Consider the following 21,818-nt stretch of genomic DNA (forward strand, 5'->3'; position numbering starts at 1 on the left):
AATATATGCGTGTAATATATAAACACGATATGATTATATTATAATATAAAATATTTTAATAATAATTATAAAATTAATGTATTATTAGTACTAAAAAAATATAATAATACATAATTAAAATTGCAATAGGATTTTGTAGGATTCATAAGGAGAAAAGAAATCCATAGAATTCACTTAGTAAGAGTTTACTAACAACTTGTACGTAACAAAGCCTAAAAAATTAGAATCATTCAACATTCCTATGAAATTTTAAAGAAATTGAGATTTCATCTAAGAAACAAAATCGGATAGCTTCCTAACCATTAGAGGGAGCTTTATTGAAGCAAGATGTTGCATCAAGAAGATACATCAAACAAAGGCTTATGGATATGGTTGAGAATTATCATATCTATTCATTCAGACCTCGACAACTGCATCAGCGAAAAGATACAGGTTCTTCGAATCTGCTCATATCCGCCATCCGTTGTTTTGTGAATAAACTATCAAGAAAACATTTTTTTGTGATCAACGAGACCGTTAACAATGCTGAAAGTGGTAAACAAAAGGTGTCAGCAACAAGAAATGTGCTGACGTGTAATACTTCACCAGCATACATAATAGATAAAATGAAATCAGCAACAACATAAACATAATACGAAAAGCCTATACCAAAACCGAATACTTCCACCGTCCAACAAAGGATGTCTCAACTTTGACTAAATTTGAATGCATCTATACACTAAGTCATGTCTAGATACATTCAAATCTTGACAAATTTAAGACAACTTTTGTTGAACGGAGGAAGTACATACTTTTATTTGTTCAACAACGTAATGAGTGAAACAAAACCAATGTCGAGATCATCTCTCGACTGACAACAATGAAACACAATACCAAAAATCACAACAAACCCAAATTATAAGGTTTACTGAAAGCCCAGAAGGCATGCTTCTACAGTACAGAGTGACTTCAGTCTGATCCTTTTTGCTTGCTTCCTGAAAGCTTCATTAACTGAAGGGTGTAACATTTTACAAGAACTGCTTTAAGGGACAATCACTTGTCCAAACCAATCTCATTAAGGGGACCTTCATGCCAATCCGTCCCAGATTTCATCAATAGGTCCTGCACATAAATTATAATGGCACCTTCAAATCCTTACACTTCTGATATCAAACGTTAGAAGAATATACACTAATAGCACCTTCAAAGAATCTTTTGGAGAGTTAGTACTGATCTTAGATTTCAGTTGCCATTTCATATTGCTCGTCCACGAAGACGAGCCAGTCATGTCCTGGTGCCAAAGCAATTCTGCAAACACAAGCAATTCTAATAACCATGTGACCACATCAAGCACCTATCTGTATCATGAAAAACCAGTGCAAACACATACCGCGGGCACTGGTAGACGATGCATGCGGGTGCAGATATGACCGAGTTGAGTGAGCATGGCAGCGCATGCGAGCTTTTGGGCTGTCCAGTTCTGATGGAGTAAGAGGTGCCCTTTGCAAAAGCTTTCTGCAAAAGCAAGTAGATTCTGTAATATCAGCGCTATGAGCCTGCAATGGCCATCGAGTAAAGGGTTAGTTTGTTTCTTACGTTAATACTCAAGGTAGTAGTAGCATCCTGCAGCTTTCTGCTCCGTGTCCTTCATAGATCCTAGCTTGTTAATCCGGGGCCTGTAGGTTGTTGGATCGGTCCTAAATGTGACATTTAGATGCTGTGGCACAGACAAGTGAAATTATGTAAAAAAGATTGCCACTGAAATTGGCCGTGAAACCATCAGAATTATTCATCGATTTGTCATTTCATCCTCCAATACAAGCATAAAGTACTACGGAGTAGTAGTCTAAGGGAGAGAGGAGGAAGAGTATATAGGACTTACTGACAGAAAACGGTTCATTCCAGAAGCCAGGGGTTCTGGTGCATTTGCAGCACAGTGAACAGAAGGTTTTCCCTCGAAAACGAGAACCTTGTCAGCGAGGTAGGCTGCCATTACGAAATCATGCTCGGCAATGAAAGCTGTTTTCTTTTGGTGAAGGATAAACCTTTTTATCACCTTTGATGCAAGAAGGCGCTGCTCTGAATCAAGATGAGCACTTGGTTCATCTATAAGGTAAATATCAGCAGGCTGCAAACCAAAAAGAGATCTTATTAAAAGACATCGATAATTAAAGGAAGCGATCACTACATGAAAATGGAATATGTAATGATATGTGTTACTTCCTAATACATACTATACTAGTTAACGATAAATATTTTTCATTACGTTGGTATACAGATTCATGAATGATCAGCAATCTACTCAAAATCTATGTGGAACACCGCATCTGCCATTTACATGTCTGGCCATCACTCAATCACTGCATGGCTCCACTATCTTTCATATTGTTTTATTGGGTAACTTGTGTAAATTTTCCTGTTGAAAACCCCATGCTAGTATGACACTCCTATTAATAACTCTAACAAGTATGCCTCAGATAGAAGTCTGAAAACAGTACGATTCAGTTCTTGAAAATCATAGCAGTAATACGACCCATCCAGTCTAGTTAAAAAGGCGACATGAAAAGCTTAACGGAGCAATCCACCAAAAAGCAATATGAAATGTCAGATGAAATTGCATTTTTTTTGGCTTTATCGGAGCAAAGTTCCTATTTGAAGTTTCCTGAACACACTTACAAGACAATAATTATTAATGGAGCCAAAAAGATGTTTGAGATTCATGTTATCTTACTAGACTTTCTCATCTAAGGCTTACAAGACCTACATATGCGGTTAGCAATCTAAGGATTTCTTATCCTACTAGACTTTCTCATCTAAGGCTTCCCAAATCTGACTCTTTCTTATCTAAGAGGAAGAGGTCCTTTGAGTCACTGGACCTCTGATGCGACCAATCAGTCGCTATCACTCCAAAGGTAGACCAAAGACAAAGAAGCGGTCAACATCCTCTGGAATATCTGGAAAGAGTGAAAGTGGAGGATATTCAATGCAACCAGCCTAACATCCTCTGGAATACCTTCAAGGTGTAAATCCTAAGATGACTTTTCTTCTTGAAATATTATCCAAGGGAAAGAACTGTAGGGGTGGGAGGTGATCTACTATTGTCCTACCTTTCCGAGACACAGACAGAGTTTGACCCTTTGCAGCTGTCCACCAGAAAGATTGGCGACCTGCATGTCCATGAGTTCCTCAATTTTCAGTGGTTTCATGACATCAGATCTGAACTGAGCTTGTGTGCATGATCCACGTATTTTCTCGTGTATAAGGCCCCTCACTGTAGAGGGGTATTTAGAGACCAATTCCTGACGCTTGTATGAGACACTATATGCAGGCATGTCAACCTGCTCATCACCTACTTTGTCTGGTTTCACTTCTCCCGCCTGAAAAAAAAAGAGAGAAAGAAACAACTGGTGAGAGTACTAATCAAAAGTAAATCTCTAGGCATCTCCAACACATATTTGAGGGGGAGAAAAGGTTATACCAGCATACGAATAAATGTTGTCTTTCCGGTACCATTCTCACCAAGCATGACAATTATCTGGGAATCATTAAAGCTGCCTTGTGTGACTGAAAGCTTGAAGCCACGCCTTGTTTTCTTCATGGTAGGATACTTGTAGCATTGGTAATTCTGACCCTCTATGATCTCTTTAGTAGACTCAGTGACCTAAGAAGCAAAACAACATTAGATACAAAGCCCTTAACATTTATAAAAACGGTGCTCAGGAGACAAGGTTTGGTAATGATCCTGGCCCTTACTCTAAATGTAAGTTTCTCCTCACGGAAACGCAAATTTTCTGTTGGGATAAAGCCATTTAGGAAAATGTTAATTCCTTCTCTGACTGAAGAGGGTAAAGTAACAACACCATATGCTCCTGGAGTCCCATAAAGACAGCATATGTAGTCTGATAAGTAGTCAAGAATGCTCAGATCATGCTCCACAACAATTACATAGCTGAAAATAAGATAAAAATTTGTAAATTAGCTCTGGAGAGAATAACTCAAATGTTATGGCTGGCTTATTTTCTGTGAGATGCATATCCTCTTTACCTTTTGGGTTGAAGCAAGGAACGGATAACTTCTGCAGCTTTGAGCCTTTGTTTCACATCAAGATAGCAGGATGGCTCATCGAATATATAAACATCTGCTTCCTCCATAGCACGAGCAGCTATTGCAAATCTCTGGAGCTCACCACCAGATAGATCTGAGATATCGCGGTCCATAACTTGATTCAATTCTAGAATATCGCACAATTTGTCCTTCACTTGTCTCTCATCTTTCGTATTAAGAAAGTCCCCAACCTTCCCTCTAAAAGATTTTGGAACGTTAAGATACTGAGGTTTTATAGTTGCCTGCAAACCAAGCACCGTAAACCGTTAGACAGAAATAACACAGATCAATGTAAAGATTACTACATAAAGCTCAAAATAATTTGAATACCAAAATGGAAGAAACAAAGTCCTTTGATTTCAGACTGCTGATATGTGGTCAATTTTATTGTGTGTCAGTACCAACAGCAATCAAAAAGAAAGTATTTGGGAATCAGTGTGGAGAAAAAATATTGATCATGACCATTTGAGCAATGAATTTGGAGAAATGTGCTGACAAAGTGAAAAAAGCCCAGAAATGAACAAGTACATGTGAATTATCCTGAAATGGTGAAATCTCTACGGTGCAATGTAGGGTACACAAGGTCAGGAACCCAACTTTGAATCTCACTTCTACCTTCAATTCAAAAGTGCTGTACTGTTGTTAATAACTCTTATCCCTCACATTGTGTTATTTTTTCATCTAAAATTATTGTTCACATCAGCATATTTCCTACTCCCTCCGTCCCACATTAAGTGACTTTCTATGACATGTATCTAGACGCTTTTTGGGTATAGGTACATCTATATTTGGACAAATTTGAGTCACTTAATATCAGTGCACACTGAATTTGTAATGGGACAAAAAATATATATATGAACAAAATCTTTTTCTTTTGAGACAACGCAAAAGCATCGCGTCTTGATGCATTGATAGAAAGAAGGTCGAGTACAAGGCCATGGAAGGGCCCACACCCCAGGAATAATAGAAACAAAATCTTGATGTTAATCAAATCGAGAAACTTCTTAAACAGAAAGACTGAAAAAGGTAAGAATGTGAGCATACAAGACAACAGAAGTCGGTCTAAAAAAACAAGACAACAGAATACAATGGAAAATGATAGCTTTTTATAAGCTGCATTAATAAATTATAGTAGAAGTACCTTCATGTTGTCTTTCCATAGACGTGTAAAGTATTTCTGAAGTTCAGATCCACGGAAATAGCTCAAAATTTCATCCGAATTTGGGGAATCCTGCAAAGGTCATTCGTAGTTTCATAGCCTATAATTGCTTCCACAGCAAGGATTAACAAACATAACTCAGTTCCGCTTACAGTGAATTTTCCCAAGTTCGGTGTCAACTTCCCAGCCAAAATATTAAGCGCAGTCGATTTCCCGATACCGTTTGTCCCCACCAAGCCCAAAACTTGCCCTGGTCTTGGAACAGGAAGCCTACAAAAGGTTTAAGAGGTTTCAAGAAATGTGAGTTATATATGACAGTCACTATCAAAAACAGCTCAGGAGCCAACAGTCAACAGCTACAAAAATGGCCAAAATGAAGTTCTAATATAATTTCATTTAGTGAGGTGATTGAATATGATAGACATGGGAAAGATTTGAGTACCTGTGAAGCTTAAAGGAATTCGGTCCATACCGATGTGTCGTCTCTTTGTCAAGACCATTTGGCAAGTTAATAATTTGGATAGCATTGAATGGACACACCTGCAAGGTAACACAGGAAGAGTGTGTTATAAGAACACCACACCTCAGGATGATTGTATCCATAAATAACCCCAAAAGGAGTAGTTAAACCTTGACACAGATACCACATCCAATGCATAGTTCCTCCGAAATTAAGGACACCTTCGATGATGGAGTAACTTCTATGCACTGACGCCCTGTAATATATATAAAGAATCAAAAGTCTGTCTATAACATAAACAAAGGCAACCTGAAGTGATCACTCAATACATAAATAAATTCATCTAGGGCTTTAACATTTAACTATGTTCAAATATTTGACAGAACACTTCAATTATAATGTTAAGGTTCTGTTTCCATTGGGAGACCTAGAGATAATGGTAATCATGCTCGATTTAGCCGTGTTTAGATATTTGGAGTGTGGCTAGCTGTGTTTTCTTAATCAAGTTGCAAAAATGTGTAGTATTGAAAATATCAGATCGAATATGAGGACATCCATTGAATGATATAATTTTATCTACTTAATTGATGAAAAAAAAATTATCTGCTTGAACAAAATTAGTACTGAAGTTGACACCTGTTTTCCATAGAAGGTTGAGAAAAGTAAATTTCCTAAATCAGTGCAAACAATTCCATAAATGAAAACGATGAAGACATGCACGGAAGCGAGCCGTAACAGAGGCTGAGGTTTGATAATGAGCCCTGAGGAGATATTAAGTGCTTACTTTGATATTCATTCTACTACTCTGTTACCTGCTCCGTGTTTATTTCATGCCAGTTGGTATAATTGGCAAGTTCAACCAAATGATCAAATTTACAATTTGTTCTTGGGTTTATAATACAGGAACCAACTTTTTGTAACAATTTTATAAGTAGTTCAAGTACAAAGTTTATTTCTCCACTTTTGTTGCCAATCAGTGACATAATTATGAAAAATTGGCAGTGAAACTAGAGATCCAGAGAGGAAGGCATATTTCAGGAATGGTAGAAATGTGGCCAACCGGACTTGTGTATCGAAGACATTAATCAAAGGGTGAAGGGAGTAGGTCCTTTTAAAGATCATGGTTAATTAAGTTTAGTTGGTTTGAAACTTGAAATATACTGCAAAGAGGGGAGCCACCTTTCGTTTCTTGTTTACATTCCAAGAACACCGGGATACATATCAGATATCACATATGGGAGTGATGTATTTATAGAATCTGGATTTTTCTCATGGGACTCACATAAATATTTAGTCTCGAAGTGAAATTTCTTCCCTAAAAATAGAAGAGAAATGGCCCAAATTTCATTGAAAAGCAGAAGTTCAGAACCCTCTACTACTACCGTCATTGCGGAATTTCCACTCTGCTTCTTTTATGCTTATGCACAAATTTGAAATTCAAAAGACTATTTGGCGCGTTTCAGGGTGGACCCCCAGAATTAAAAGTAATAAATTGTAATATCCTGATTTTCAGTCAATTGTTTTTCATAAGCAAGGGATGTTACAGCATACTCTATGTCAATAAAGTACCTTGATTGGAGTTGCCAAAAAATAATTCCAAATGTGTTTGGAATTGATTTAGCATAGGAAAAAAAGGTGAAATACAATTCCTTAATACACGTTTTGACTTTTGGCATTGTAAGAATCTTCATCGAATTCATATCTTCAACTTGAGTTACAGACTTCCTTTTCTCAGATTTTTTTTTCTCTCGGTTTGAATTCAGATTTGCATCAAATTTAATTATGCGATTTATGCAATTAAAAGATCAATCTTGCACTATGGGCTGAATTCCCTAGCCCATCTCTTTTTCTCTTTCCTAGGCCTTGCCCATTTTAATTTTTTCCCACCACTTCGTCTTCCTCCTCTGTGCTGCCCCAAATCAATAAACCGACACCATGACTCTTCCCCTGCCCCTTCAGTTTCTTCCCAACCAATGGCTCTGCTTCAAAACTCTGGTTTCCCCTCTAAATTCCCTCTCTCCCTGCGCAACGGATTCTTTTGGTTTTCCATCCCCTGTGCAGGCCAGCCTTACCACAACTTAGAGCATAATCGGCGTCGGTCCTCCCGTCCGATGCTAGCCAGGTAATCACCGCCATCTCAATCGCAGCAGGGCTCTCATTCCATTTTTACCATCACCACGCACCCGCAGATGTCCTTTCTTCGGCAAGCGCCTGCACCTAAACTCACCTCTTTTCTTCTATAGCCAGCGACTGGGTTGGTTTAGAAGGTTTAGTTCCTTGACCTAATTAGGATAGCCTACAAGGGCACTTAGGGGTTAGGGCCTTTGTGTCGAAACTAAACCTTCTAAACCAACCCAGTCGTTGGGATTAGAACATGATCTATCCTGGTGCTGCATAATTAAATGGAATAATACGCCACTATACATACATGCAGATTTATCTGCCAATAATCTTGATGAACAAAAACAATTACTTGCTACACAAAGGCACTAAGTGCCCTTGTAGCCTATCCTAATCAGGTCGAGTAACTAAACCTTCTAAACCAACCCAGTTGCTGGCTATAGAAGAAAAGAGGTGAGTTTAGGTGCAGGCGCTTGCCGCAGAAATGACGGCTGTGGGTGTGGGGTGATGGTAAAAATGGAATGAGAGCACCGCGGCGATCGAGATGGTGTTGATTACCTGACTAGCGGCGGACGAGAGGACCGGTACCGATTATGCCCTAAGTTGTGGCAGGGCTAGCCTGTAGAGGGGATGGGAAATCAAAAAAATCCGCTGCCCAAGGAGAGAAGGAATTTAAAGGGGACACTGGGGTTTTGAAGTAGAGCCAACTGAAGGGGCAGGGGAAGAGTTATGTTGTCGGTGTATTGATTTGGGGTACTGCGTTACAGAGGAGGAAGACGAAGTGGTTCTTGCAGGTTTGGGTAAGTGTTGCGAAAAAATTAAAATGGGCAAGGTATGGGCTAGGGAATTCAGCCCATCGCCCAAGATTGATCTTTTAATTCCATAAATCGCAGACTTAAATTCGGTGCAAATGTGAATTCAAAACGAGAGCAAAAATCTGAGAAAAGGAAGTTTGTAACTCAAGTTAAACATATGACTCTAACGAAAATTCGTACAATGCCAAAAGTCAAGTAAGGGTATTAAGGAATTGTATTTCCACCTTTTTTTCCAATGCTAAATTAATTCCTAACACATTTGGAATTAATTTTTGACAATTCCAAACAAGTTACTTTATTGAAATACAGTATGCTGTAACATCCTTTACTTATAAGAAAAAATTTACTAACAATCACGATGTTACATGAACGCATACTAATCACGCAGACGGAATAATCCAAAATCTAAGAAGCAGCGAGCACAAACCGGTGGCGTTGACGGGACACCGCTTGCGGCACTGCTGGCCGCACTTGCTTGGCCGGCACCGTTCCTCCACCACCACCGCGATCCGGGTCGACCGCCCCGACATATATCCCCGAGCGCCTCACCCTCCCGTCGATCTATTCGCTGGATTTTGGGGGAGTAAAACTCTGGCCGTTTGGCAACAAAACCGGTATTTGCGGGAGGGGAAATAATGGGACCGTCTGACGGCGTGGGGGATCGCGTGGCGTGCTATATGTACCTGCGCGAGGAATTTGGATGCCGTGGGGTTCAAGTTTCGGTCACCTCGAAGGCGGACCAGGTCGCTGCTCCGCTCCAAGCCTCCAATAGTCATGGCCTTGACGATCCAAACCACCAAATCACAGACGTGACGAACCTGTTGAACTTCTGTTGCTATATTTTTATACTCCGTATCTTTTTCATAAGTATTTGTAGTACTGCAACGGAACAATTATACAAATTATAACAAAAAATTATTGATGCAACACCGTTGACCATCCTAATCAATTCCGATATTTTTGGTCTGGACAAAAATTCAACTAAAAAATTATCTTTGTCATGGGCCTAGACACCTAACCCATGTCAAAGCCTTTGCCGAGTGTGACTCTTGGCAAAGTCACGACACCGATCCAAGCGACCGTGCCGTCACGGATCGTTAACGTGGCATCATCACAACCTTATGATTTTCATCTCTCTTCTCTCCCTTTCTTTTTCTTTTTCAGTACCGTACGTCTTCTCCTCTCCTCCGTCGATGTCTCTCATCTCGATCTCTCTTCTCCGCCTCTAATCCCAACGGGGCTGCCAACTCCATGTCCGCCTCAGACCGCCGCCCCTCTCCAAATGTGGACCCCTTTAGACCATTGATCTTAGATTGATTTGCCCGTTTGACCCTTTGATCGAGGTGCTGACCCAAACCAGATTTCTGCAAGCTGTCATGTGGACCTGTGGCCCACCGTGCAGCGCATTTTCCCCACCCTCTCCCGCTGACAAACAGGCCCCACCCCCATCTTTTACTTCCTGTAGCCACAGCGCCCCCGTCGGCCCGCCCTTCTTCATGTGCACCCGTCATCTTCGCCACTGTGCCAGCATGGCCGACCGTCGCCTCCAGGACCACGCCTGCCCCCTCCGTTCCTATCCACCCCGAGGCGCCCTCCTCCTTATCTATCTCCACCCCGCTCTACTCTCTCTTCTCCCGAAGATCTCCCTCTCGAAGCCCTGCAGCTCATCGTTTCTTTCCCCATCGAAGCCGTTCTCTCCCCCAAGTCCGAGGAGCTCGCCCCATAGCTCCAGGCGCTCCCCGTGGCCCTCGAATCCACCGCACGTCTCTCCATCTCCCTTCGAAGCCGCGCCTCCAGTTCCTGGAAGCCAACCCGCTTCCAATTTGTCGCGGCCGTATCGTCTCCCTCGTCTCCAGCGGGAGCGCCACCACTCTCCGATCCACCACCGCAGCGCTTCTGCACCTCTCCTCCGCGCATGAGAGAAGCGCATCGACTCCAGGAGCTCACGTGCGTCCTCGCCCGTGCCTCCCGCGCGCCAGAATCTCCCCTACGTCAAGCTTCTCCGCCGTCCGCCGAGCCCCCTCCACCGTGCCTCCGCCAAGACCGGGCATGCCCCCGAGTTCGTCTTGTCCATGCGCACCTCGAGACGAACCCCTGGCCCCGTGTGCCGGCTGAATCTCCCGCGCGGCCGCTGTCTTCCTCAACTTCGGCGCCGCCGCATCTCCACTGCACCGCCATCTCCACTGCCCGCCTAGATAGACTACGGGACGTATGTACGGGCGTTGCCGCTTTGGGCATTGTTTATGTGCCGTGTGAGTGGAGGAGGATCGTGGAGGAGTGCCCTGTGCGAGGCGGAGAGGGGCGGGTGTGCGAGGTGGAGATGGATTGCGGATCGGCAGGTGTGCGATTAAAAGATGATTCGGGGTCACGGCGCATGCGTGGGCGGGACGGGCGTGGCACAGAGGTGTAATTTTTTCATGGCAGATTCGTAATTTCAGTGAAGTGATGTACCGCGATGTCCGTATCATCACCGCCAACTCCAATTTAATATATCAGTATAGATTTAGACGTATTTTAGTATATAAATATGTCTGTTTTAAATAAATTTGAATCACTTAATATGGGAAGGAGGGAATACTTTGCACGTCGACGGACTGAGAGTTGTCCGTAAATAGTTGGATAGGATCCTCGTTTATTTAGGTTAGAGCATCCTCAGTAGATTGTGTATATCTGGTTGTCTATATGAATGAAGATATAAACAATAGTCTTAAAAAATTATGTTTCAACATATTATAGTTTTTCATCAGCTTGTCTGTATTTACATTGTCTATATTATCTCTCCTATGTTATAATAGCATCCCATTCAACTGCTGTTTCAGCATCTTCTTCCTCCCACGAGCAACAGCACCCTTGTTCCTCCCACCACCAGCAGCAGCGGCGCCCTTCCCCTCCTCCATCTCCCTCATTGCAGCGCCTCCATTCTTCCTCGCCACGAGAAGCAGCAGCAGCCCCTTCTTCCTCACCACGAGCAGCAGCAGCGCCCCCTTTCTTCCCCACGAAGAGCAGCAACAGCGCCCCTCCCCTCCTCCATCTCGCATGCGGCGGCGCTCCCTCCCCTTTTCCATCTCCTCGACGGCGGTGCTCCCTCTCCTCATCCATCTTCCCGGCGGCGGCGCCCCTACCTCCCTCGTTGCTGCCCGAATCAGCGGCGCCCCAACCTCCCTCGTGGCTGCTCGAATCAGCGGCGCCTCCTCCCTCCTCGGATCCCCCTAGGCGGCGCTGGATTTGGGCGTCTTGGGCTGGAACGGACGAACGGTTGGGGGCTGGACTTTCAGGATGTGGGCGGGAGCGAGCGCATTGAGGATTTGGACGTCGTGGCTTGATAGTCCAAATGTGGACGTCGTGAGGGTGAATTTGGACGATGTTTTAGACAATCATATACACAAAGCCGGTGGAGAGAGGTTTTGCTTGTCTAAATAGCATATAGACCACCATGTCCACAAGCGGCCGAGGATGCTCTTACAAACGCGAGCCGCGAACAGTACATTTTTTTATCCTTCTGCTCGAAATACTGCTCGAAATACATGTACATTAATTTGACATTGTCCTAAGTGAAAACTTATTAACTTTGACCAAATTTGTAGAAAGAATCACATTTATATACAACACAAAACTAGTACCGGTAGTACTATTATCAAATATATTTTTATATCGCATTTATTTGGTTTTATAGATGTTGGTATTTTTTTTTGTAAAATCGGTCAAAGTTGAGAATGCTTGACTTGGAACAACCCCAAATTTAGATATTAAGAAATGGAGAGAATAGTTCAAATTTTTAAATCTTTTTTTATCCAGTTTTAAAATGGGATATCGCGAATGGCTCTTCAATTTTCAAATCTTTGCTATTCAAAAGTTTGAATATTATAAGATATAAAATTTGAACTAGAAGTGAGTCGTCCACGGGGTCCTGTTTGCCCTACATTTGCTGTGATTCATACCAACCTAAACCAGTTTTTTCGATCAGTGACATCGTATGCTTTCTCTCATGTTTGCTCTTTGTTGGTTGTCTACTTAACCGTTTTTGTCTATTTTATTTATTGTGTGGCAAACTGATCTTTTTCTACTTCTATGTCTATTTCTCACAAACAAAAAATAGATAAGGTCAACACAACAAAGTTCAACAACCACGTACAGAGGCTTACGCGGTCGACGGGCAATCAGTTGTCTGTGCTATGCCTGGAAAGAGAACATGCAATGTCTTCTGTCCTAAATTACGTTGTGTGTCAATAAAATGTGACACTACTAATCCAATTTTTTTCTAAAGGTGTATATATTATTAAGAACCAATATGCACACAATCATTCGTAATCCAGTACATCGCACGGGGCGGCACGGAATTACACAACACACCTCCAAGGCGCACCTTACAATAGTAGCTAGCTAGTAGCTGGTGAGCCACAAAATTGTTCTCTCTTTAAGTACAAAAGAAACAAATGCTAGGATCGAAAGTACTTCACAGAATAACTCACATAATTTTTTTCTCATTTGTTCCACAATACACTTCATTTTTCTCTTCGCTCCCACGCCTAGCCAATAACTATGCACATCCATTTAATTTTGACCCAATAGGAATGATCAGACACTAGAAACGAGATCTTTCTTGGTCCAAGTGCATAAAACTATATGAGGTGTATTGCAGAACGGAGGAAGTAGTGAAATGAAGAATGTCAGCCACCACTAAACATCTTGAAGAGAGGTTATCCGCCAAGGAGTTAAGAGCCTGAATCAAGAAGAGGCGGTCACTTTCAACAATCAAGGCGCCGGGGAGTGTTGCCTGGCGTCTTAGGACAACGAGCGATGGTGTCCTAAGCTGACGGAATTACAATGCCATGTTCATCACGAAAAACCGCACCCCAAGTACCTGTGTCCACGCCCGACAAAAAGCTAGCATCCAGGAATCCATTGTCTTTGATGTTTTCAGGTTTCTTGATTTATAGTGAGCATTTTTATGAGCATCTTATATTCATGTTGCACCCAGATCATAGTTTTTTGGGGTTATGAAAAAACAGTAGCGGATAGACTATTTTACAGGCAAAGAGATTCGGAAATGGTAGAAAAGGTTTTAGAGATGGGTATAACACACAGCCCCAGTCTGATAAAATAACTCGGTGCTCCTTGCTATCGACTCCGCTACACAGAATTGTTTAATTCCGTCCTCCTGGCTCCGGCAATGGTGCCTGGTTAATATATGCATAGCTACGCCGCAAAGGGAGGTCCTTTTCGATCCTTTGCTGCCCTGCGTCGATGCTTGTCTCGCACTTGGACAAAAAGGGACGGTGGAACCAGAAACGTAAACAGATATGAAATCTGACCCAGTGCAAGTGCAAACAAGAATCGTTGCAAAACAAAAGCCACGGCCTTGGCTTCGAGCCTTCGATAGCCCCTACCGTTACCGTAGGCGTAGCAACAACAGGCAGGGGATCCGTTATAGCTCGTCGGCCTCAATTAAAAAGAAGCAGCAGCCACACCCACACGGGATCCGGTTAACCCCCATCGTCCATCGACAAAAACGCTCCAGGTCCAGGGGTTGCTCTGCTTCTCCACTTCAGTTCATCGTCTTGCCCCCTGCCTCGGCTTCCCTATTCCCCAAATTTTCAGCCGACCTCTGCGATTCCGGCACACGGGCGGCGCCGGCCTCTTTGGCGGCTGGCACCGGCTTCGATAGACCGTGGTCCTGGACACCCTCGTCGACGCCGGGGAGGGCAGGCGCTGCCGGTCTCAACTCCGGCCGGGCCTCCTCATTCCACCGAGGCAAGATGAGGGAGCTCCGGGTCGTTCTCCTGATTCTAGTGATATATCTGCCTTCCTTCTCCGCTTCTGATAGCCAAGGTATAGCTTCCCCTCCCTTTAAGGTCACACTCTCTTAGTCTTAACAAATCGCCTACCTCGAGTTTCTGTACTATGAAGGCATTATATATATACGTAGTACGTGTTACGGTTGACCAATTCTGTTTGTTTTTGTTATGTCTTGTCGTGATGGGGCAGAAATCATCTCTTGTCGCTATGTAGTTTATTTTTTGGCTTACTCTTCCTTGATGGGGACCTCTAGTACGGCTGCACATGCTGCTTTCAATGATAAGGACACCCATCTCTGCCCTCCATTTCCGTTCTCTTTTCGCCCTGTCCCGAAAAATCGAAACAACAGTGCAAGCTTTTAGCGTGGGAATGCAATGTTCAGTTCAGGAATCAAACATTTTTAATCGGACTTAAAATTTAAGCATTCCACTCCAACTAATTGAAGCTCTACAGTCTACAGTATATCTAACTTCCAGCTAAACAAATTCACTTTCGACATCATCTTAAGAAATCAAAACAATCAACTGAAAGCCCATTCAACTCTAGTTTTGTACTGTAACTTTCATACTAAGTCAAATTAGGATGCTGGAACTTTCACCTGGGGTTTTGGTGAAGAGGAAGAACAAAGGGGGACAGCGAGGGAGAAGTAGAACCACATGGGATCACGGCTAACCGTGACTGCAAACGTGCACAATGGCTTTTGCAATTGCCACATCAGCCTTTTAGCAGTGGATGTGGCAGCAGCTTTTTCCTGGTGAGGTGGGAATGCCTCGGCAAGGAGGAGGGGGCAGTGGTGGTTTTTGGCAAGGCTGTGGAAGGAGTAACAGATGGTGGACTGCTATGCCGAGCGTTGATTCATGAGAACAAGGAAAGAAGCTTGCAGAATATGTGTCAAAGAAAAATAATCACATGGAACTGAAATTTGTATACTCAGTAGTGGCGCATCTTTGTGCACCTTGTTGTAATGGAAATAAATCCTATGAGACCTCAGTTTTGGACACTTATGGGACCCCTTCTAAATAATGAAACATGATGAAGAGACTTAGATATTAAGAGCTACTCCCTCCGTTCCATAATTCTTGTCTCAAATTTGCTCAAAAATTGATGTATCTATTTCTAAAAAGTGTTTAGATACATGTAATATTTCGACAAGAATTATGGAACGGAGGGAGTACTTAAGTCCTGGCTTTCTTGCCGTACCTACCTCAAAAGGAAAGTTACTGTAAATATACTAATATAGAAATTTAGTGTTAAATGATAATTTAACCGCCTCCCACCACCTGTCTCTCTCCAGTCATATATTAATTATAGTCAAAATTGTATTCTTCAATGAAGAACATTGGCTGGAACTGTTGAGGATAATTTGGGCATTTTAAAATCTGATGACCATGGTGGAATTTAATTTCAAGTCATATGCACGAGTTTCCTTTAGTTTCAAATAAAGTTCTTGCTCACAATTGTGTAACTAATTTTTTTTTCACCAGGGGATGCGTTGTATGATATAAAGCGAAAACTGAATGTTACCGGCAGTCAGCTTTCAGATTGGAACCGGAATCAAGTTGACCCTTGCACATGGAATTGTGTGATTTGTGACAATAACAACAATGTTGTTCAAGTGTAAGTGGTAGCCCCAGTATCTTGTATTATTTGTTTTGTTTCTCATGTCGATGTTATCCAAGTGCTGATGTTTCCCTTTTTCATATCCTAATTGTTTTGGGTCTGTGCTGATAATTTCCCACAGATCAGTGTCTGGTCAAGGATACACTGGAGTTTTGTCACCAAGGATTGGAGAGCTCGTGTATTTGACTGTTCTGTAAGTTCATTCTCTTAATATGTCAATTAATAGCCTGAGAGCATCTAACAAGATTGCATAAACTCAAGAAAAATCTAGTAATCTAACAATCAATTTATGGAGACTTGTTGCTTCGAGTTCACCCTATGTTTCCATGCAGATGCTTCTAGTTGTGCGGTCTTTTGTAGTAGTAGAACCGATATCTAGCGTAAACAAGATCAGATTGGGCTAGTCATTTATGCGACTAAACCCTAATGAACACATTCTAGCAATTTTATAGTACTTTGAAGGAGTAGAATTGCTGAGTATGACATAAAATTATGCTAATTAAAATGTGGTTCTCCAAATAATTCCTCCCAACTATAGTATTATGAAACCCTTTAGGGCCTGCTTGGATTGTTGTATTTTCAGTGGGAGGGCTGGTATTTAGTTCTTCCAATTTCCAAGCAGGGCCTTAGTGTGTGATCTTGCAGGTCATTGGCTGGAAACAGGATTACTGGTGGCATACCACCGCAACTTGGTAATCTTTCTAGGCTGACAAGCTTAGATTTAGAAGACAACATTTTAGTTGGAGAGATACCAGCTTCTCTCGGTCAGCTTTCTAAGCTCCAGCAGTTGTAAGTATATTAAAAACCATTGTTCAGAACTGGTTATTAATAAAATTAAGATGATTTGTCTATTCCATGCTTTATTCATTTCTATCTCTTAACCAGGTTCCTAAGCCAGAATAATTTTAGTGGGCCAATTCCTGATAGCCTAATGAAAATCTCAGGCTTGACTGACATGTAAGAATGTCCATTGCTAAGTATGAGTTCTTTTGAACTTCTGGCTCTACTAAAATGAGTTCATTTACATAAGCTTGTCATATGCTGACAAGCAATTTTCTTGCGATTGCAGTGGGCTGGCGAACAATAATCTTTCTGGTCAGATACCTGGTCTGCTGTTTCAAGTAGCACGTTACAAGTATCTCAAGATCGTTCTAAAAGTTATTTCGACCCAAGTTGTTTTAATCTGAGTGACTGATAATGGCTTTACTTTGATTGACAGCTTTTCCGGTAATCACTTAAACTGTGGAACCAACCTACCCCACCCTTGTGCAACCAACATACCCGATCAGAGTAAGTTGGATCCTTATTGGTCTAGCTATAGATTTACTCATGCAGACTAGTTTTGTTGGATGTTTGTCTTACATATTACAGGTGCCAACTAGATCTTTTTATACAGGTGTCTCCCATGGCTCAAACGTTAAAGTTATACTTGGTACAGTTGGAGGAATAATAGGACTTCTCATTGTAGTGGCTCTTTTCCTATTCTGTAAGGCTAAGAACAAAGAATATCTACATGAACTTTTTGTGGATGTACCAGGTAATGTTTTCATGCCTTTGTCTTTCATGTATTGTCCTTATTAGTATCCCTGCATTAGTTAGTCTTGTTAATAGAACCGAGATTCTTATATAAAATTGGCTTGATATATAGAATTGTGAACCTACCAAAAACAAGCAAGTACACAACATAGTTATTTAGAGAAGCAAAAAACGATTTCTTGAACTCAGGGGTATAATTAATACATGTGAACACATAGGTTTAAGCTAAACCTTAGTGATTTCTCATTAAACAAGCGGGGCTGTCCTAGGTTCTGAATGGATTAATCACAAGAGTTCCAAGTTTGCATGGTAGCATTGAACTAACTTATCATTTTATGATCCCCAGGAGAGGATGATCGACGAATTACATTTGGCCAGATCAAAAGATTTGCATGGCGAGAACTACAAATAGCGACTGATAATTTCAATGAAAGAAATGTTCTTGGAAAGGGAGCTTTCGGGAAAGTTTATAAAGGAGTTCTTCCAGATGGAACAAAAATTGCTGTAAAGCGGTTGACTGATTATGAAAGGCCTGGTGGGATGGATGCCTTCTTGCGTGAGGTGGAGCTGATTAGCGTTGCGGTTCACAGGAATATCCTAAGGTTGATTGGCTTCTGCTCAACACAAGCAGAACGCCTCCTGGTCTATCCATTTATGCAGAATTTGAGTGTTGCCTACTGTATACGAGGTATCATTGTTGGACTTATCCACCCCGCACTATTCTATTACTCTATTAAGTTGGTGACATGTTCCATCTGTATTGTTTGGTTTTCCGTACTACTACCTTCGTCCTTTTGTAGTGGGCATGCACGCATTTCAAAATTCAATTTTGACCACTAATTAGACCAATAATATGTAGTTTGTGTACCACAAAAATATTATGATTGGATTCGTATTTGAAAAAAGTTTTTGATGGTATAACAGTTTTTGATTCAGAAAAAGTTTGATGCCATAATCTACATATTATTGGTGTAATCGATGGTCAAGGTAAAATTTTGACATACATGCACGCACACAGTTAGGGGATGGAGTGGAGGGAGTAGCAATATTTCATCATTTGCTTATTTGTTAATGATGCAGATTGAACCTCTCAGTTTTAACATTTTACTGGGCATTTGTTTCTGGAGTTAATTTGTTAGAACTGCAGACTGCTGTGCTAGTGCTGACAAATAAATTTCAAAACGTTGGAAATGTATTGATTAGTTGAGGTTTGTTCTTTGTTCAGCATCATGTGTCATTCTTAGTTTATAATGTCCATTGTGCTGAAAATGACGCAGAGTTTAAACCTCGTCATTCTTAGTTTATAATGTCCATTGTGCTGAAAATGACGCAGAGTTTAAACCTGGAGAACCCATCTTAGACTGGTCAGCTAGAAAACGGGTGGCCCTAGGTACAGCACGTGGACTTGAGTATCTACATGAACACTGCAACCCCAAGATCATACACCGTGACGTCAAAGCTGCGAACGTCTTGCTTGATGAGTACTTTGAACCTGTTGTTGGTGATTTTGGCCTAGCGAAGCTAGTAGATGTGCAGAAGACATCTGTGACAACCCAAGTCCGTGGAACTATGGGTCACATAGCACCTGAGTATCTGTCCACAGGGAAGTCGTCGGAAAGGACGGATGTTTTTGGTTATGGGGTCATGCTTCTTGAGCTTGTGACTGGACAGCGCGCAATTGACTTCTCTCGCATGGAAGAAGAAGAAGAGGTGCTCTTGCTCGGTCATGTATGCCTCGTTGGCTTTTCCAACATTTAATCCAACCGAATTCCGTGCCTTGTTATGATTGGGATGTAACTAAATGTAGGTAAAGAAGCTACAGAGAGAAGGGCAGCTACGGTCCATTGTGGACCACAACCTGGGTCAGGATTATGACAAGGAGGAGGTTGAGATGGTGATACAGATAGCATTGCTCTGCACGCAGGCGTCGCCCGAGGACCGTCCGTCGATGTCAGAAGTGGTTCGGATGCTGGAAGGCGAGGGTTTGGCGGAGCGTTGGGAGGAGTGGCAGCAGGCAGAGGTGACAAGGGGGTGGCCCTATGATTACGGGTGGAGCGAAGACTCCCATTACAAGCTGGAAGCAATACAGCTGTCTGGAGCTAGATGATAACTGGCAATGATGGACATGTCATCACCGTAGAGTTAGATACTAAAATGCAAACAACCTTGTGGATCCATAATACGTGGAGAAATATTTAACAGATAGATCATATATGGATATAATACCTGCATTTGTATGGCTGGGCATTAAAATTGGACCGTAGATTTTCTATGTAATCACCGTGGATCCATAATATGTGGAGAAATATTTAACAGACAGATGATATATGGCTACATATCCTAATATGTGAATATATGTGCACCTCCTGGAAGTTGAAATGGCACCACCTAGTTTAAAAACCTCCTATACGGAATTGTATGAGTTCTAGAGTTTTATTCTCTCGGTCATTTGGTGCAGATACGTGAAATAAAAAAATGATATTATGAAACCTACACTAAAGAGTCAAAAAGCATCGAGATTTTATAGCTGTTGGACACAAGCAATACATGTTTGCTGCAGTAAGAGTTTGGATTTATCCATGGCGAAGAGTCACCAAGTTTCCTACACACTCCTGCACTGAATGCGCCGGTTTGTCTCCTATACCATTGCTGCCACGAGCATACAAAAGGCCGTTGATGATTGTGGGGATGTTTGTAAGTCCATACATGAGCTAACGTCGTCTATATTATTCAGTAGTTCCGATCCACATTTTGATGGTCCAAATGTTACCATGAATCATGACAGCTAGCTGAGAAGCCAGCACTTTCTATAGAGCCCTCCGATTATAATAAGTGTCGTTGATTTAGTAGGAAATTACCACCATCATTGCCCTAATGGTTACACAAGCAAATTTTCAACCACCCGCTATAGATAAATGCTGCATTGCAGCGCACCACAGTTGCTGGAAAAAACTACAGTACTCTGAACAATAGCTACCAAACAAGTCTTTAATGCTTGGACATGTAAAGCCTTGATGTTCATCAAAAAAATTCAGCATATTTCAATGCAAAATGAAACAAATATCGTAAGAGATTAAAACAATATGCCAGAAGTTGGTACCCTGAGCCAGATATTCATCGCCCCCCTCTGATAGCAGAATGAGCACAACCTGGATATTTACCCTTCCTGGAGTAGATGCCGAGATACATAAATCCCAGATCACCCTGTTCATCAGATTAGTATATAGTGAATATGGTGCCGAAAATAAGGAAAATTAAGATGTGACCAAGCAATGGGTGCAGGATAGTAGTAACCAAGAACCTTAATTAGACCAACCTAAGAAGATGAGACTTTCAGGTAAGTGGTTTAAAGCTTCATTTTAGAGCATATTATTATGCTCCATCAATTGCAAGTTGCAAGGTGTATTTTGAGCGGACACAAGGATTATATTTATAAAAAACCAAGAGAAAAGCAAGAATATTAATCATACAATCCTTGCTGTTTGGTAAGGGGAACAAATGGAACATACTTCCTCATCTGAAATCCATCTCAATGCTGATGATAGAGTCCCCGAGTCTGTCAGTATCCTTAGACACTTTTGCCTGGCAGTTCAATGCACTGCTTTGTTCTTCAGGACCCCTAGGTTTAAAACAGCTAATGGCTTGAAATTATGCTGCATATTTCTTGGGTCACTATATATCCACAAAACTAGGTTCGCTCACTATATTTCAAACCTGGTACATTAACAAGAACAAGAACACTATAATGGGAGGAAAAGTTAAAGATCTATAAGTGTGTCAAATCAACAGGATCTACACAAATTATAGTGCAAAGAGTCATTCAGTAAAAATATTGTGTAAAATATACTTTACAGTGATAAAACAAGAAGGCCTCAAGCCCACAGGGGAACTGTTTAGTTAAATTGCCAAATAAACAATCTAGTACACCGAATAGCAGGTCCTTGTGGCAATTTAGAATGCTATTTGCCTGACTAAGACTAGTCATAAGTAGGTGAAGACATGCTGGGTCAGCAGTGAAGCAAATGCATAAACAACCAACATTGCATTTTCTTCTTTTAAGCAGTATAGGGAACAAGGTATGAAATTTGTAAACAGGCAAGGATTTCATTGCATAAACCATTATTAACAAATCAAATGTAAAATTAACCACGAACTTAATGTTCAACATCAGCCACAAGCAATCACGGGTGATTTTTTGAACGCAAGTACCCAACTAAGAAATTCAAGC

At 41.6% G+C, this 21,818-nt stretch overlaps 2 protein-coding genes across 5 annotated transcripts; one reads left to right on the forward strand and one right to left on the reverse strand.

The window, feature by feature from the left end:
- Positions 1 to 567: 567 nt before the first annotated feature.
- LOC100823890 (ABC transporter E family member 2) lies at positions 568 to 9,383 on the reverse strand. Of its 3 annotated transcripts, none has more exons than XM_003572494.4 (14): positions 9,066 to 9,371; positions 5,873 to 5,958; positions 5,685 to 5,782; positions 5,395 to 5,512; positions 5,225 to 5,314; positions 4,024 to 4,325; positions 3,733 to 3,928; positions 3,458 to 3,640; positions 3,087 to 3,356; positions 1,862 to 2,107; positions 1,576 to 1,696; positions 1,370 to 1,494; positions 1,181 to 1,287; positions 568 to 1,101 (listed from the first exon to the last, which is right to left on the reverse strand). In XM_003572494.4, exons 1-11 carry the CDS (start codon positions 9,166 to 9,168, stop codon positions 1,577 to 1,579), a joined length of 1,812 nt encoding a protein of 603 aa, XP_003572542.1. In that variant the 5' UTR covers positions 9,169 to 9,371; the 3' UTR covers positions 568 to 1,101; positions 1,181 to 1,287; positions 1,370 to 1,494; position 1,576. The 3 variants fall into 3 exon arrangements, with proteins under 3 accessions (XP_003572542.1, XP_024318095.1, XP_024318096.1); XM_024462327.1 differs by lacking the exon at positions 9,066 to 9,371 and adding an exon at positions 7,272 to 7,341; XM_024462328.1 differs by lacking the exons at positions 568 to 1,101; positions 1,181 to 1,287; positions 1,370 to 1,494; positions 1,576 to 1,696; positions 1,862 to 2,107 and adding an exon at positions 2,187 to 2,933 and having other exon boundaries at positions 9,066 to 9,383.
- Positions 9,384 to 13,960: 4,577 nt separating this feature from the next.
- LOC100826045 (LRR receptor kinase SERK2) lies at positions 13,961 to 19,969 on the forward strand. Of its 2 annotated transcripts, none has more exons than XM_010235840.3 (11): positions 13,961 to 14,467; positions 15,919 to 16,051; positions 16,176 to 16,247; positions 16,700 to 16,843; positions 16,940 to 17,011; positions 17,124 to 17,189; positions 17,274 to 17,344; positions 17,451 to 17,591; positions 17,937 to 18,278; positions 18,924 to 19,300; positions 19,398 to 19,969. In XM_010235840.3, the coding sequence occupies exons 1-11, from the start codon at positions 14,395 to 14,397 to the stop codon at positions 19,695 to 19,697; spliced, it is 1,791 nt and encodes a 596-aa protein (XP_010234142.1). In that variant the 5' UTR covers positions 13,961 to 14,394; the 3' UTR covers positions 19,698 to 19,969. The 2 variants fall into 2 exon arrangements, with proteins under 2 accessions (XP_010234142.1, XP_003572549.1); XM_003572501.4 differs by having other exon boundaries at positions 13,962 to 14,467; positions 18,924 to 19,318.
- Positions 19,970 to 21,818: the final 1,849 nt, after the last annotated feature.

The sequence above is a fragment of the Brachypodium distachyon genome, chromosome 3 (assembly GCF_000005505.3).
Source record: "Brachypodium distachyon strain Bd21 chromosome 3, Brachypodium_distachyon_v3.0, whole genome shotgun sequence".
NCBI lineage: Eukaryota > Viridiplantae > Streptophyta > Magnoliopsida > Poales > Poaceae > Brachypodium > Brachypodium distachyon.